This window comes from Heteronotia binoei, chromosome 13 (genome assembly GCF_032191835.1).
Source record: "Heteronotia binoei isolate CCM8104 ecotype False Entrance Well chromosome 13, APGP_CSIRO_Hbin_v1, whole genome shotgun sequence".
Classification (NCBI taxonomy): domain Eukaryota; kingdom Metazoa; phylum Chordata; class Lepidosauria; order Squamata; family Gekkonidae; genus Heteronotia; species Heteronotia binoei.
In genome coordinates, this window is record NC_083235.1 from 36467978 (window position 1) to 36486628 (window position 18651).

At 38.9% G+C, this 18651-nt stretch overlaps 1 protein-coding gene across 3 annotated transcripts in view; it reads right to left on the reverse strand.

The window, feature by feature from the left end:
* The window catches only part of SARNP (SAP domain containing ribonucleoprotein), an 86932-nt gene that overhangs the window by 51479 nt on the left and 16802 nt on the right, over positions 1-18651 (reverse strand). For 2 of the 3 annotated variants that reach the window (XM_060253148.1, XM_060253147.1), the window contains exons 5-9: positions 16095-16146; positions 12491-12564; positions 11679-11707; positions 10150-10175; positions 8202-8270 (exon numbers count right to left, since the gene is read on the reverse strand). In XM_060253148.1, coding sequence (XP_060109131.1) covers positions 8202-8270; positions 10150-10175; positions 11679-11707; positions 12491-12564; positions 16095-16146 — 250 coding nt within the window. The remainder of the gene's footprint in view (positions 1-8201; positions 8271-10149; positions 10176-11678; positions 11708-12490; positions 12565-16094; positions 16147-18651) is intronic. The other variant, XM_060253149.1, reaches the window with a different exon arrangement.

An 18651-nucleotide genomic window follows, 5' to 3' on the forward strand; every position in this document is an offset into this window, starting at 1 on the left:
ACTTCTACAATGTTTCAACAGGCAATGTACATTTACAAACTGCATGCAAAAGTCTAGCATCATAGCGGCATAAAATATTTAAAATTTTCTGAAAGTTTTAAAATCAAAGCCTTTTCTAGTTTGAAGTGGGGATATTCATAGCTAGACAAATATGTCTGACCATAGACTGTGTAATTACTGTGCCCCCTACTTCACTATCAACCAAAACTCAAGAGTTTTTACAAAAATTCAAATACTGTGTCAAGAAAACGAGAATCACATGATTGCTGAATACAAAATTTCTAGATTTTACAACAAGGGAAATCAAAATTATTTTGATCCAGGAGTAATTTCTGTAGGAAATATCTCATAGGTATAGGGCCAGCTATCGAGGAAGAAAAGACAGTTGATGAACACCTACAACAAACTATTAGCACTAAGAAATTCACTAGTTAATTCTGGTAATAGCTGGAAATAAGTTATAAAGAAAATATACTCCTTTTTTCCCAACTGGAAATAGCATCCAGCTACACATACCTGACCTAAGCACTGTCAACTGGAATTCATATATTTGTTTCCATCTTGTAGAGATACATGAAAATTGCTTATGGGAATTGGGCTCCAGTCTCAGAAATGAAGTCTGTTTGCTGTTTAAATCTTTTCAAGCCAGTTTGGTGTAGTGGTTAAGTGAGTGGACTTTTAAGTGGGAGAACCAGGTTTGATTCCCCACTCCTCCACATGCAACTGGCTGGAGTGGCCTTGGGCCACTCATATCTCTCTCAGAGCTGTTCTGCTCAAGAGCAATTTTGGGAGAGCTGTCAGCCCCACCTACCTCACTGGATGTCTGTTGGGTGGAGGGGAAGAGAAAGACTTTAAACCGCTCTGAAACTCTGAGTGAAGGGCAGGGCATAAACCCAATCTCCTTCTTCAAACTATTCCTTTTACTTATTCTACCCTTTTACAGTGTCAGTACATTCTACACTTCATCATGAGAGAGTGCAGATGGCTGAGGCAGAAGTTGGTTGAGGCCAATCTTGGAGCAGGTGGTAGAGACAAGGTGGGAATACATGGAGAAATTAATTTGGGTTAGAGAAACAGTTCCTTATAGAAATAAAGAAAAGAATTTGGATTAATAATAACATGAAACAGGAACAAGGGGATGAGAGTAGACGGTGAAAGGTTAGCATCTTGACAGCATTTACAAAATGATTTTTGGACAGTCATCTATGTTGTCCACGTATAATTACTTTAATCTGTTCTGAACCTCTGGGTGAGGCAAGCTGTAAATCTAAATATGTGGCCATGTAATTTATCTTTTTACTGAGGCAACAGGCCTGCATTTAGTATGGGCTACATTAGGGAGCTACTAAGTGACCACCACTTTACCTAACCACTAGCAAGGAAATCTAATGGGTGCAGCAAATGAGTCGGTAACTATGAAAGCCATCACATACCAGAATGTTAAGTGAAACAGTTGAACTATACCTTGAGACACAGAAGGCATCCATTGTATATGTGGATTTGCAATCCATGCAGCCTATGCAATAAATGTAGTCCTGTATAAACTATTGGGACTGTTTTGCTAAACAACTCAGAGTGTGGGGGAGGTGGCGGCCTTGCTTTCAGCATCCCTATGTTGAAATGTCCATGACTGCCAGCACTATTCTTCACCTTGTCACTTCCCATTATTCTAAAATCAACAGGCCTACATTCATAGCTACTCAAGTTGGAGCATGGTGACATCATTTCAAAGCAGGGGGGTGAAGGGAAGAGAGAGAGAAAGAGAAAGAGAAAGAGAGAGAGAGTGTGTAGCTCCAAGGGCAACTTTCCACATAGATGTGCCTGTGCATTCTTTTACATTAAGAACAGATTCATACCTAATATTTTAAACTTTATACCAAACTGCAAAATATAAAGTGTGAATCTGCTCTGATGCAGACATTGCATGCAAATTCAAACCAAATGTTGAAGTCTGCATGCTTCTAAGAACAATATGGAAACTAGCATTTAGCTCTGAACCAATCTAACTCCATATTAATTTTTCTGATAGCTTAATGTCTCTAAAAACACAAGCAAAAGGGCAAAGCAAAATTCTCAGTATCTTCTCCCTTAAATCAGGCAAACATACTTGATCTGAAAATTTTATCTCTCCTCTTCCTTCTCTGTCCTCTTAAGATGGTTGAACAACAAAACAAAAAAGTGACCCAACTCTGACTCCTGGCATACCAAAGCACTAGACTATTTTTGATTGATAAATTACTTGTAGCTCAATATGCTTTTTCCAACTCCAAAAGCTTGGCAACCTCCTGAAGTACCTGATTATGTCAGTTAGTAACAAGATTCAAGTGTTTCTGAGAACATAATTACTCAAAAAAGAGCTTGTCTAATAAGAGAAATTGATTTAAATATTTAAGCATCATTGTGCCAATTCAGTCCATTAGTATAAGCATATCATCATGACACTGTAGCTTGTTCTGACGCCCTCATTCTAAATACTAGTTCTTAAAAGCAAACTCTGTACTTCCAAGTAATTGTACTTGGGATCACAGTATCAAAAGATAATACTCTTTAATTTATCTTGAATGCTATGCATGCCAGTTGCTAAGAAAATAATGAATTTGTATCTGGGGATACATTTTGGGTCATAAGAATTTTATTCCAAAATTTTTGTTACGTATATTTTATTACTATGTTATATTTTATCAACAGGTTTGTGGCTGTCACTTGCATAAATATGAAGTCATAAGACAATCCAAATTACTGTCTTACAATGTTTTTAAGTTTTAGATACTTCTAACTGTTTAGCTGTAAGGTACTTTATTGCCATACAAACAGTGATCTAATAAAAACATATACCTGAACAAATTCCAAAGCCTGGAAAAATGGCGCTGCAAGGGGGGGGGGGGACAGGGACAGGAGGATGCTTGTCTACAAGTAGAAGATGGAACTCTTTTTGTTCGGATAAATCCTATTCCCATTTACATCTAATTTTTGTGATGTGCCCTAAAATGGAGACAACCACTAGGTTTTCCTTCATAGAGCCCTTGAGTATAAGCCTTAAGGAGCTTCTAAAAAAATGTTTAAAATGTAAATTTATAAATTCCAAGTACTCAACTTTCCACAATTTCTTCATGGAAGAGGAATGGGGAGGGGAGAAAGAATCTCTTGGCAACAGTTCAGCGCTGTGAATTAATTAAGAATGAAATCTGAACACGTCCTTTTTTATCCACCTTTTGTCGATATCATTCGCCTCACCTGCTAGAATCAATGTACATTTTTGTACAGGCAAAAGCAGACAAGGGCCAAAAGATTTTACATGAATTCTAAGTACACAATGTTGCTTGAAATGTAAAAAAAAATAGAAGTTGTCTATCTATAAAGGAGTTGGATAAAGTAAAGCTTCACTGTACCTCTCTAGTTAGCCTCATCCATGTTCCCTACAGACACATCCCACCACCTCTTAATTTGTAGTGTCCAACCAAATATTTGAGGAACCATGTCATTGAGGAAATCGTCTGACTCTTCAAAACCAAAACTGACTCTTCAAAACCAAGAATGATCAAGTTCATTCCATAAAACAATAAAAATTACATATTCCCAAGTCAAAGGTTTTGTTCTTGCGTTTCATGGCAGTTCCTGCTGATCTTGTTCCATTGTTGTGACAGTTTCTAGTCAAGTACAGAGACTGAGCAGAGAAATCTCTCCCCTCCCTCAAGAATACCCCAGAATAATTCTCACATATCTAGCCTGCTTGCATTGCAAATATTAGTGAAGTATTTCATTCAGAAAGCTTCCAAATCTTAAAGTCAGCATGGGTCTACGTTCAGACATGACAAACTGCTTTTAAAGAATAATCTTCTGTTTTAGTTTGATAACAAAAAGATCTAATTCAGGGCCATATGTGAGCTCAGAATGGGAGAACTGTCTCCAAAAATATTATTCTATGTAAGCATTGCTTGCTTCACCTGCTAGATCCAGGTGATCTGGTGTGGAAGCACCCTAAGTAACCACAGTGCTAAAATAGGGACTGATCAATGCTTGGATACGAGAACCCTGGGAGACCCACACATCATACTGAAGTCCTTAGCGGAGTTCTACCCCTCTAAATCCACTGACTTCAATGGACTTAGAAAGGTATAACTGTACTTAGGATTACACTAACAGAGTTTTCTAAGGGGAAAGTGGAATATAACAAACAAAATATTACCAGCTGTTTTGCAAAGGGGCTTTCTATTTAGGTTCTACAACAGACTGAAAAATACAAATTAACCTATTTGTTGAGAAGGGTGGTGACCCACAGTATGCATATAATACTTGGGGAGACCTTCATAAGGACAGAAGTTAGTTAGATGGCCTTCAGATTTTTTTTCTAGCCTTACGAATAAAAAAGCATTATCCCTTTTTTCCTGCTCTTAAGTGGTGAATATTTTTCCATCTGGCAATTGGTGGGGGGTATTTGGAAATATTACAGGGAAAAGAATTAGCCAGGAAAAGAATCCTTCCTCAGCATGTTTCTCTAAACTTGCTGGAAACGGAACAATTAACCCAACTGTATTCTCTCATGTAGTTTGTATATATGCACAACTTTCTGCTATACTTGCTTTCCAAAAATCACACAACTGTTGTGAACAACCAAGCTATCTTAAACAACGATGCACAACAGCTCCCTTCTGCTCTCTTACCAAGCCTTTGTTAAAGAATTAAACCAGTATTAAGAACTGACCAACATTCACTTTAATTTTACCAGTCAGGATTACTTTGTGTGCAAAAGTTAAAAATGAAGAGACAGGTGTTGAAACAGCACTTCCCAAGACTAATGAAACTGCTGATTTCATTGTATCAGTCTTACAGAAAATCTAAATATTCATAAACAAAATCTAGGGGGAAAGGCAATGCAAGTCACGTGAAGCTTGCTCTGTGATTTATTGGTAAAATAGAACGGAGGCTTGGTTTATCCATCTTTTCAAGGTAGAAGAGTACAAATTCAGTATCTTTTGCAGCTGGCCTCTTTTTGCTTATTCAGTGGTGACACATCATCATTCCATGGGGCCACTTTTGACAAATTTGGGTTTTACTGCATTTGTAAATAAATTCCTGCTTGATCGCCCAGCACTAACCTTTTAGGTTCAAGCAGGGGACTTGGATTCAAAGTTCCTTTGTTTCCTTTTCAGCTCAAACCCCACATTTGATTACTGGAAGAAGCTGATGCTATCTGGACTCAGATCCCTGCAGTCCTATCTCTGTTTGCAGCAGGACTTTGAAATGCTGGTATTTCACCTCCCCAGCTCCAACCTCTGACAGACTGCAGGTTAATTAGCTACTTGTAAAACAGTTCAAGACCCTCACATTAGATGATGTGAAACACGAATTATTTTAGTCATTTGTTCTGACTGGGAATGGCACCAAATAATGCAATACAGAAAGGAGAGAGCAGCATTTATGCTAACCCAAGGGCACTCTAAAGAGCCCCCAAGCTTCTATTTTGTGGCACTACTCTCTCTGCTGGATACCTAGGAGGCTGTTTTATGCATAAAGAGAAAAGCAAGCCCTCAGAGAATGCGCTTTTGCGTTACGATGCAGGCAACTCCTTTTGCAGCACTGAAGCCTGCAGCTATCAGCTCTCCCACTGGGAAGTCAGGGGTTCGGAATGGTACAGGGAGCAGCTGCTACAGAGGGGAAATTTACAAGGGAAGGGAGCAGTTTAAGTGTGACTTGCAAAAATCAAGGGACAGCAGCCTCAGGTCAGAGGGTAAATTTTAAAAGGAGGCCTCCCATGAGAACACAGGGGAGGGGTGGGTGATTAGTTCTGGAGAGAAAAATGCTTTCTTGATTTATTTTAAAAATTAATTTGATGGCTCTTTACTGACAAAAACAACAACCAGTGAACACCTGCCACTTCTCTTCTATAAGACAGTGACAACTGCAACCTCTGTTCCACTGTACATTCCAGGATCTTTGTTATCTTTAGGGGGAAAATATTTAGCTTAATATATTCTACACTGGCGTTAGTTTCAAAGCTACAGATTAACTGGAGAGTCTCTCACTCAGACCTAGGTTTGTTCCCCTAATCCCATCAGGTTTGAAATGGCCCTTAGCTATATTCTGCTTCCCCCTCAACCTCCCTTCTTCAAAACCAATTTGAATAGAAAATAAAATGTGGTTCCACAGAGACAATGGTTTATTGTAAAGTTTTTGCTGTAATGCATGGTGTGAAAACTTGCAAAGACACATGTAACCAGGCTATTCTGTAATGAAAAGCTATAAAGAACACCCAGGTGGGCAACACAATACTAGAGGCTAATTGAAGCAACCAATAATATTCCTCAATAGAATTCAAGTGTGCTGTTCACAGGGGGAAACGCTGCTTCCTAACAGAAAGGGGGGGGGGGAGAAATCCTTAAGACAAATCACTATAATGGCTAATTTTGTTGCCAGTCACCTTAGTTGGTATATACAAGCAAACAAATAAATCCAACAAAGATGCAAAGGATAGTAATTAAAGAATTCAGATAGGTCTAGAAATATTAACAAATCAATTTCTGACCTTGGGAAAGTCATTACCCTATTGGCATTTTTGCCATGTGTACCATGGAGATCAATTCACTAATGAAACTAGACCACATTCATTTTCTAAGAGCACCTAAGTTAGATAATGCTTAGCAGTTATACTTCTTACATTTTTGTCAAATACTGGGCAGAGACAGTTGAGGAAAGGCCTTAATGAGTGATTAGATTTCATGTTAAGCCTCATCTGCACAATTCTACTTAAAGGAACCTTGGCCATAAATGCTGACAAAGCATATATTCTTCCTGAAAAATGTGTACTCCTAGTGACAGGGTTAATGATGTTTGAGCAGCCTCTCACCCTGACCTGCCTCTGCACATATTCCAGCTTTAATGCACTTGCATGATTTCACTCTCTCCCCTTCCCACCCAAGAGCAGAGAATGGGGAGAAATGTGGCCTCCACGTCCAGTTATTTTCTACATGGCTGATCTCCCTGGTGCTAGGTTCAGTGCCTTACTGCAGAACCGAATGCATTAAATGTTCGATGTGCAAATCCCATGAGGGATGGAATAGTTTATTTTCCAAGGGTGAAGGCAAAATGACAGCCTTCTTCCTCTGCATACTTTTTTCACGAACATTCTCAATTAAGAAACAATGAACAGACAGTATTTTTCTTCCTCCATGTTGCAATCATATCTGTCAGAACTGAACTTTTCAGCTATCCATGGGAAGTAGTAGTTAAAGCCCACTGACAATTTTCAGAATGAGCTGCAATGTTTTTATTCGTCTCTCACACTATTGCTATTCCTTTGCAGAACATTTCTATAAGAATGTCACCTGCTCCAACAAGCGCTGCTTGAGAATTCTGTCCATTCCCTTTTCCCCAGCCGCCCGATAGCATGCTGCTTACTCTTTTCAGAGGTGCTGTGTTCAGGCATTAATGGATGTATAACCAACACACACCTTTATATTTAAGCCTGAGAAAACAGGGTCTTGAATAAGAGCTGAGGGAACCCAGAACCATGCCCCACAAGGGCCAAATTCTTACTGAGGTGGCAAATGAACCTAGGCTGTAACCTTTCAAGTGGCAAATCACAAAACTCTTCCAAAAAACCCCACAAGAACTCAATTTTAAACAAACCTAGTCCACGCTTTCTCCATTTCAGTTTTCTATAGAAGAGGAAATTGTGTATGAAGGAGCATAATTAGTGGCAGCCTTCTCATTGAACTGGAACAACCCAAGCACGTATCTACAACCTCATATGGAACCAAGCCAAGTATGGTGGGCATTCTCATCTCTCGGAAACCAAGTTACTTAGGGTTTGATTTTTATTTATTACTATTCTGAACAGACGTGCCCAAACAAATATTACCCAAAGTACAGATGAGTCAAGAATCTGTTTTAAAGCACAATTCCAGGGTCACAAGTCCAACCCATTATTTGACCTCATAACACTGTTCAGCTCTATATAAGTCATGGAGTCAGAGGTTATTAATGCTATCCACTGCACACTTATCTGGAAGCAAGCCCCACCGAATATAGCGGGTCTTTTTTCTGATTAAACATGCAAGGAGAGCACAACATCCACAACCTACCAAAAATTTTCATCAAAATAATTAAGAGAAAACAAAAAGAATGGTAAAATTTGGTATATCTGCAACAATTCCTCCAATATCTACTCATTTGCCATAGTAGCACTTGCCCTGAAACCTTACCTTTTTGGAGATTGCAGAGACATTCAAGCCAAATCGTTGAGCCCTTTCCTTTAATTTGTCTATATTTACCTATAAAAGTCATAGGAAGCAGTTTAATACAAATTCCACTTGTCTTCAATTAAGGAAACCTGAACAAAGCTTTATTTCTGGCAAAAAAATTTATGACATCTGAAATAGTATTTGTTTGGATGACTTTGCTATAAGCCTGGAAAAAGATTCTCCCTTCAGTGAACTGTCAAGACTGCATCCTCTCACCAATCAGAGCTGAAGGGGTATCCAAAGGCACATTTAAAAATTCTTCACAGTACTTTTTAAGGATTTCTACTATTTGTTTTAACAGACATCAGAGAACAATGATCAATTCTTTAATTTTGATGTTCATCAGTACACAAATGGAATTACCATATTTGTTGATTCAAACCCAGCTAGTACTTTGCTTCCAACAAACCAAATTTAATGTATTTTAAATCACCTAGTTTGTATTTCTAATATAGCAGAAGTTGTACATACCACCCAATTCTGTAAGCTAATTAACACAACAAAAAGAAACTCAAGTATCAGATAAAAGAAAACACTTCCACCAAATTTCATTCTGTGTTAGAAGCATGCATAAACTGCTCTGTATAATTATGTTCAGGATTAAGCAGCATTTCCTTTTAGAACCAAATTTTCACTTGTCTTTTTCTCAGTAAAAGGTGACTTATGAAATCCTCTAAAAAAGCAGCATTTCTCTAGGGGGAAAAACTACCTTCAAAATTATTTAGTTAGTTATATGCCACCTTTCTGCTTGACAACAGGGTAGTTTTTAAAGACACAACATAATATTAAAACATTAAGGCAATAGTGAGAAGGAGGGAACTTGTTGGGCATCACACTATGAATTGCCTTTTTCTAAGTGGACACAACAGACAATTTGCACTGCAAATTTAATATACAATGCAACCCCCCTTGACAAACTGCCAATCTCTGTGGATGCCCCCTCCCCTTGTATGTGCTGCCACAGCTACTGTTAAGACCTGCATTTTGTCCCAATATTAGGCGCCAGATCCTTCCACTATTGCTTGCCCAAGGTGGAAGAGGATGACAGCACTGCAGATGGCTTAAAGTGACAGTTATCACTTTGAATGAGGCAAACATTTTCACAGTTCTTTAACAATCTCCCCCTTCCAAGAGCAACTGCCAAAACTGCGAGCCCATTCTAGCAGGGAGCAAACCTGTTGTAGTAACAGAATGCTCATATATTGACACAGTTCTGATTTGGCCAATATTATTTTAATTCACACTTTCCCCTAGCTTCTTTTGAACTATTTCAAACATGGCATTGCCTGTACAAGAACATTCCACAGTGTAGTCTGAGGAGGGGCATCATGACGTCCAAACAATGAGAGAAATGGAGCAACTAAGATGTGACAAGGAAAGATTAAATTAGTTGTAGGAGTTAAGGCAGGAGACAAGAAGAATATGATCCACTGTTGAGGCTGGGGTGGATAGAGAAGAAAACGTGGAATTTTGCAGCATCACAGAGGAAGAAGCAACATGATTTTGTGGAAGACTGAATATAGGGAACAAAGGGGAAAGAGAAATCACAATATTTCGATCTACTACCTTTGCACTAGAACTACTGAATTTGTAGCTTTGACAAGGCAATACATGTCATTTTAAGTAATGGGGTAAAAAGACAATGAGTATGCAACATGAATCTAGTTTGATATTCTCTCATACATCAAAGGAAGCACAAGTAAAAAGACGAAGTACAATACAACAAAAATATATAATCAGACAAAATGTATCCTGTCACTATATTTAACACCAATTTTGAGATAACCACTCAATAGCTATGATCTATCAATTTCAATCTTAGTGGGGAAGGAATTTATCAGTCTTTCTGAATTAAAGTTTAAAAAACAACACCAAATACAGTAACTAAGAGGAGGACAAAACTACTTACTGTAGTCTTACTATCTGCAGCTAGACCTGAAATTAAAACAAAAAATACATTTTAAATTATACCTGAAACAAGCAAAACTCCTTCAGATCTCTATGCAGGAGATAAAACAACAGTCAAGAGTCATCCTGCCACCTCTGTTCCATGTGAAATTCACATATTACAAAGGATGAGAAGTAGGAAGGCAAATAGATTCTCATGTTTGGTTTCAACAGTATTTATTTTCATGAACATGGAATCAATCCCTAACTCTTTTCTCCCCAATTACAAGAGGAGAAATGAGGGAAGCCTTGCAACTTGCTACCTCAAAGATTCAATAAGTCCGTATGATCAGTTTTAATAGTGCAAATCATAAAAATATTGTTACATGAAGGTCATTTGTATGCAAACCTTAAGAATGGCACTGCTGAAAGGGCAACATCTGCCAGTCACTTCACTGGAGTCATGCATGTTCTATAGCAAGGGTGGCCAAACTTGTTTAATGTAAGAGCCACATAGAAAAAATGTCAGTTGTTTGAGAGCTGCAAGACATGAACATCAGTGGAAGGATGGAGGGAGGCAAATAGATGGGGGAGGGGAAAAGAAAGCAACTTTAACTTTAAATGCATCCTCCAAGCCACTGGCTGGCTTGACGATGTGATTTAGACAAATGCCTTCTCCAAGCCAGCTGATGGGGCAGTGGGGGCTTCAAAGACCACACAATATGTATGAAAGACTCACATGTGGCTCCCAAGCCACAGTTGTTCTATAGCCTACAGCAAAGTATTCTAACTATTTTTAGAATTTATTTATTTTATCCGATTTTTAGCCCACCCTTTCCATAGGACAGGTTCACAACATAAAAACAATCAACAATAAAAAATAAAAGATCAATTTAAAATATATAAAATCTAAAACTACAGAGTGACAATAGAGACTAAAATGGCAGGTTCTGCCTCACAGACATGGCCTATCGTCTAGGTCCAGCAGACTTTATAACACTGGGATGGAATGGAATCTTCAGTCAGCATGTATATACATGACACATCTGTTGCAACATTGTGTCTAATATTTTCATTTGGGGGGAAATCTCTAAGCATACATAATCTTATCATAAGGCTAAATTGTTCAATGCAGTCTTGTCTTGGTATGATGATTCCTTTGAGACTACTTTTAACAATGCTGATGCTTGATTTCCAGGGGTTCAGACAACAGAAAACTTGATTTATAGATCCTGTTTTCCCACCTCATCTTCAGACTAAGATCATACTTATCTGCATCAAAGGAATGTTGCAGAAGCTAAAAATGTACATGGTTAATTAAATTAATCATAGGAGTTAATTAAATCATAGGAGTGATTCTCCTGCTGCCAATTAATGCCAATTCTCAAGACTTCCAATGAGTTAGCACACTGGGAACACAGACATTGCTAACAGAACCCAAAAGGTCACAAAAGCAACTTTTCATTCGCTGTTCCCATTTCTCAAGGTAACCAGTGTAAAAGTCTGATAATGTCCCAAATGGTTATTTCAAAGGAACTGTTTGACACATACCTTTAGCGGGAGCTGTAGGTATACCAAACCTGTGGAGAAAAGTGAAAATTCAGCTACAGATTCCAGTACATCATAAAAAGTAGGAAACATATTGATGACAACTTATGGATTCTGAATAACCCTTCTAAACATTCAGGGAGTAGCTGGGGGTCCTTGAATCAGATTAGGAAACTGGATTCCCTGCCTTGTTTACAATACAATTGCTATGATAAAACACCACAAGTACTACAATAAAGTATATTCTGGACAATACTTCCTTGTGGTAAATTATTTGCCATTCTACCTTTGGTAATGACAACTCAAATCTTATGAGGCTCAAAATACTTAACGGAGTATGACAATCATGGAATGCAATGGCTAGAAACAACATTCTGGATTACACATTTCCTTTTTACCATTTTACTCACTTCACTACCATCTGTGGTACTCGTGGATACCAGGAGAAGGGCAATAGAGAAAACACACATAATATCAACATTTAAATAAACAACTGATTCAATTTAAGGATGGTAATATCTACTGGCTCTAAAAGGGATTAGAGTCATAATTTTGATATGCAATTTTATTCTAATTTTGGCATCTGTGGAGGAGGGATGGTCTCCTACCTGGAACAGGACATTGTTCTACTACATTCTGTTCAAATCTTCACAAAACAACGAAGTGCCTGTGCTGTTACCCATAACTGTACTTCCTCAGATCCTCCAGTGAAGCTGCATTACCTACTTACAATATAATTTAACAAAACTTCCAACAGTACATCCTACAGTGCTATGCAGTAGATGGAAGCAGCAGATATCGCAATTCAGACTTACCGAGCTGCTCTTGCAGCCTTCTTACTCTCCAAACTCACAGGAACATTGAATCTCTCTGCCCGTTTCTGCATTCTCTATTGTAAAAGACAAAGACATCAGCAAACACAAATTTGATGCAAGCACTGAAGAGAAAGAGTACACCTTCTAAGCCAGAGGTGTTAAACATCTGGCCCGTGGGCTGGATCTGGCCTACACAGGGCTCAAATCTGGCTCTCAAGCAACTTCCTTCTGCTTCCTTTCCCAGCGCAGCTGCACTGTAGCTTACATTCCCCTCAGCTCTTTCAGTGGCTCTTTACTTTTTGCCTCTTGCCTCCCTCCCTCCCTCTTTCACACACACAGCGCTCTGCGGCTTTTTTCTATGGGAGAGATATAATGACAAGCCTCTGTGTGAGTGTGTCTCTCTCTCTCACACACAGAGCTTCTGATTCCTTCTCTGGGGCTGTTCTTTTGAGAAGGGAGGGGGAGGAAAGAGACTCATTGTGGGTTCAAGATCAACATTTTATGCCAGGTGTAAGCTTTAATGTGCGAGCACACTTCTTCAGAAGGAGGGTGGATGGATGGATATTGGTAATGAGACAGGAAAGCTAACTCTCAATTTATTCCAGGAGGATGAATTATCTTGAGTTTCATTATTAACTGCAATTCAGCAGCCTCTCTTTCTAATCTCCCTTTGAAATTCCTTTGTAAGAACATTGCTACTCTTAGGTCAGCAACTGGATGTTGTGATTTCTAATGTTAAGACTTATGTCCATTTATTTTTTGCATCCTCCTGGATGGAACTGAGTCCTAGGTTTCTTGTCTCATCACCACACTGGTATCTCCATGTCTATTACCTCTTTGCAAATCACACCTAATCCAATCAAGCCTACTATTGTCATTCACCTGTTATTGCCATTTGACATCTGAAATCACCTTTATAAAGTTTATATCTCCAGTACCTTGTGTTATATTTTGGTACACATGGCCTGGCCCAACAAAGTGACATGGTACACATGGCCAGGCCCAACAAAGTGACATTTATGTCAGATCCAGCCCTTGTTACAAATGCGTTCAACACCTCTGTTCTAAGCCCTCTGATTTCAAAGGACTCAGAAGCGTGTAAGTCTGCTTTGGATGGTACGACAAGTTATTCAGTTCTGAACCGTAAGTTGTATTATTCAAATAGGATTCTTGATTTGGCCTCATACATAATTAGATAATACAACACTAGGTGCTTCTCTTATTTTTACAGTTACTTTATATTGGTCCTATAAAGAAATATCCTAATGGCAATTACAACATGCTGACAAATCAAGTCTACTCTTCCCATCCTAGGCTTCCTGTGGTTCCTTGCTATAGGGCTTCTTATTCTTCCCAAATGGCTTCTGTCATCCACCACAGCTTTGCACACAAGGAATGAGCCAGGCCACATTAATTTAGCCTCTAAGTTACCAAAAATGCAAGAGCAATCTCAAAACGGGGAGCGGAGGAGGGGAGGAGGCAGAACAGTGTGACCAAATGTCCCAGCAAGAACAGAATACGTAACTTGTTTCTAATGACTACTCTACTATTCCGATGTAAGCATCCTCATCAGCCAAAATATGGAGAACTAGTATCCCATCCCATGCTCTAATTAATATGGGCAAATCTGGCCTATTAGCAAGTTCTTCTGGGAAGATGTTGACTTGCCAAGAATGAAGGGAAAATTTATAGCTGTTTTACATCAGATAGTGTCCAAGAGTTAATCCAAGCTATCTGTTGTTATTCTTCAGGTCCTCAAACACGTTCTACTCTCTCTTCAATGAGACTGACTCCAGCATTTTATTTTGAAGACAGAGTTGCCTAATATTCAATATAGAAGGAAACTGATAGCAATTATTAATTAACTTGGTGATATGAGGTACACTGAAACAGCTTCTTATAAAAACTAACAATAAAAATGCATTGCTGAGGCTAAGGTTTGCATGTCAAGCGAGAAGCAGAAAATGTTATAGATTTCATCTAAGGACAGTCTCTGGCCAGAAGGTACAGGAGCAGCAGCCCTGGCAAAACTATGAAGTGAGCAACTAACTTTCCTTCCTAGCTGCAGGAAGCAAGTGTCAGCTCAAACTGCTCACAGCTGATTTGGATACAGGGAGAACAGAACTTTAAAAAATGAAAAATTCTCTTAAAAATAAAAACAGAAATCATTCCACAGGACACTGGCATGAACCCAAGGACATGTGTTTGTACTGAGTCTCATGAAAATGGCTGTATAGTTCATTCAGTAATTTTGCATGGAATACATTATTCAAGCTGGATTTATTTCTGGTATAAAGGCAAACATTCAGAAATGACCTCCTTCTAGCAAACAGATATCAGAATGAAACATGTAGGAAGCAGAGAAACAAAATGTTTAAGTGAAGAAAGATAACGCCGAATGGATAATCCCTTCTAAAGATTACAGAATACTTATGATAACAAATGAAAATAGTCTATAAGACAGCACACTAATAACCCCTGTCGCTCATGAATATGTTAACTCATGAACTTGCAATCAGTAAACTTATTCAGTCTACATAATTTATTTTGACTAGGAGTCAGGTTTTTTTCCTGGATAGAAAAATATGAATTCCTGCAGGCAAATTTGACCTCAGGAGGTAACCTAATTGCACCTCATGTGACCTTAGGCAGTTCAAGTGTAGTATCATCAATGACGAACTGGGAATAAAACCCTGGTGTTCTTGGAATGTCATCATACATCAGGTGCCTTCATACGTCAATTGAAAGGTATTTACATTCTTTGATTATAGAGGTTCACAAAACATCAACAGTTTTTAGCGTGAAAGGAGCTTGGCAGAGCTGTAAACTGAAAGCAGGAAAAGAAAGAGAGAGCATTGTAAAAAAAATTAATGATTTGTTGATGAAGGCTTCCCACAAAGTTTGGAAGACGTCATTCCATCACCAGCTCCATTTCAGATATTTTTTTCTATTTATTGTTTCTGGTTACATGCCCCACTGAAGCAATCATCTGTAATCTGTGACATCAGCCATCCCTAGCTGTAGTCAGTTTAAGTTTTAGAGATGGCGGTTTAACAGCAGGGAGACAGTTTTCACATCAGGTTCACTAGTTATGCAAAGCAATGGAAATGAAGGATTACAGAAAGTCAAGCAACTGTAAGGGGGGTAGGGTGTGTGTGCCAAATTTCCCCATAACTCATCAGCTCCTTTCACTCCTTTGCAGGAAAGCCAAACTTAAACCTATACAGGACGTAACAGCTCATAACTTGTGCACAAAACTCCTTTCACACAAAGACACCACAAGCCACATTCATCAACCGACTGCAGAGTTGGAGAAATGAATGTTGCGTTGCACTAAGACAGGGAACTATACTAACAGAGGTCACGGAGCAGACAGAAAGGATAAGAGATCAAGACTCAAGCGATATAAAAAATCCACAACTACAATATTCAAAAATCCACAACTACAATATTCAAATTAAAACCTGGCAATGCAAGGCCAACAACCAATAAGAAACTGGAAAACTAAGTCAAACGCATTATGAAATGCTGCCCAAGCCTTGGCTACAAGCTAAGCTTATGGAAGGTTAAAATGAGGGGTCAAATTGCCAAGAGGAAGGCTTACCTCCATCTGTGGAATTTCTGAAGTAATTTTCACCACTTTCTTTTCTGTGCCCCTAAAAAAGGCAAACAAAAGTGATCAGAACCACACATGTAGTTTTAGCTTGCCATTCCATCTGATATAGCTTACCACTTTTTTAAACTTTGAAATTTTTAAAAATTCTGCAAACTCAATAAATGTTTAATGGTGAGAGCAACGTTACAAGGAATAAACACTGGGTGTGATTTCCCCCTTCAATAGATAAAGTTGGAAGTTCCTTCATGTCCCATCTGTAGCCAAGCCAGGATTATTTGCTGAAAGACTCAACTGATCCTAAACAAGTAAGGGTACTGAGAATCTCATCTGGATGTTCCTCTTGCCATTGTACCATCAAAAGAAAACAAGTAGAATATATTCTACTTGTTAAGATCACTTATCAAAATACATCAAAGAAATGTTGGAAAATGCCAGGAGAAAGATGTAGGTTTTTCTTTGGTAGCTTGGGAGGGGGACAGGATAGTATATCATCAGATCTCGGACGCTAAGCAGCGGTACTTGTAAGGGAGACCACTAAGGAAGGCTCTGCAGAGGAAGGCAATGACAAACCACCTCTGCTTCTCACTTGCCTTGAAAGCCCCTTGCTGGGTTGCCATAAGTCAGTTGCAACGTGACAGCAACACACACAGCTTTGGAGGTCTGCATCCAAACACATATTCTGAGGCCTAAAAGCCACTTAACTTTTCCTAAGATGGACTAGCCATTTCCACCAATACCCAAGCCCCAAGGACTTTTCTCCCTGCGTTATTCCTAGGAGTCCACAGAACTACCAGAACAAAATGGGAGGAGACTCAGTGGGTTGCAGCAAAGGAGCAAAACTGGCAGAACTCACCACCCAGCCTTAAGAAGAAAAATCCCTTAAGTTTTTGGAACTACATGGTTGGATACAGGCTAACGTGTACAGGATGTACTACAAAATTAGTGAGCATATTAGAAATCAGATATAAAACCAAGAACTATCCTAAAATATTTAATTGGGTTATAAATAATTACTTTCAGAGAAACACAGGAACTTACTACTAAGTGTAATACAGAGAGAGAGCACAAATCATGTAATGGGAAATGTTAAGAGCAAAATGTTCTAAAATAAATTTAGATTTGAAAGTGGAAGGAAAAACTTAAAAAAAACCTTTTGTGCCTAAAAAAGGTGTGACTCCAAATCGCTCAACATATCTAAAAATGCAGCACAAAACATGATTATTCTGTAGGCGAGTATTCTGCTTAGCAAAGATGAGAGAAAGTACTGGTATGTGCTGAACCTAAACAATTCCAAAGTGGCAATGAATTCTGGAAGGTAATATTTATACATGTGGGATTCTAGTTCAAAAAGATTATGGGATCCAAGAGAAAAAACTCAAAAGTTTAAGGGTGGCAGCACGGTATCTTGGCAAAGACAAGGTCTTGACCAAAAATGGACTCCAACCCCTGGTGTTATCATGGATATAACCAAGAAAACAAGCAAGTAGCTTATTCTCTCACTTGGTTCTTTATATGGCGATGACTCCTGCATTCTAGTCTCTCCCTGATCCTCAATTATCTCCACAGCTTTGAGAGGAATAAAATTATCTCAAACTCTGAGTAAAACAGATGTCATTCAACTCCTAAGCAGGGGAAGACAACAGAGCACTGACAAAGGATGAAGATTACTGATCAAGAATCTAAGAATTTCAGTTGTCCAAACTTTCACTCCCCACATTCACTGCCTCTCCCACAAATCAATGTAAGCTGGATGGTTTTTATCTGAACTTCTGGTTATTCAAACATTTGAATGTCCCTGGGCCACTTAAATAAATGAGGCTGTATTCAGCATGTAATCACTCATACCCCACCAGTACAACTGGAAAAACCTCTTGTTGCTTACATACTGAGTAGTCTAACCTAACCAGAAGCACCATGCCTGTGTTGTGTGCCCCCAAGGTTCTTTATTCCTTTATGACCACATGCTCACAAAAGGGCTGCTCTGTTGTACTACACAGGAGAGCTATGGTTGACTTTTGGCCAGGTCAGCTCTTGCTCCATTTCAAACACACACTTCTTTAACAATGTGCAGTGGGAGCCAATAAACAGCCTGAACAAAAATATAATGGAGTGGGCGTGCTTGAAAGTTTATGCTCTGAAAACAGGGTTTTAGGCTTGCAAGAGAAACAAAGGATGAAGATACAAAGTTCGGAAGTTCCCAGGCTAAATGAAACAGCATCCTCCTCCTCCAAACAGCTCCCATAAAACAGTGGGTCATAGCCTGACTCATTAAGGTCTCCCATTTAGAGAAATGGATGGCTTTTGTTCAAGATTCCTGGACAGTTTTCTCATTTTTATGCCCTGAAAGGTAGTAATGGTTTAATGACTTTTTCACAGGAAGCAATTCAGAACAGGAACCAGGGACTTGTTACCCCTGCAGCACTGTTGGCAGTTTGTGATGCAGAGAAAGGGCACCCCCTGCTGCCTAGGAGCAAACACTGCACAAACATTCTTGTCATCTCACCCTCCGAATTTAAACTTCAACTACATAAAATAGGATTTGGGC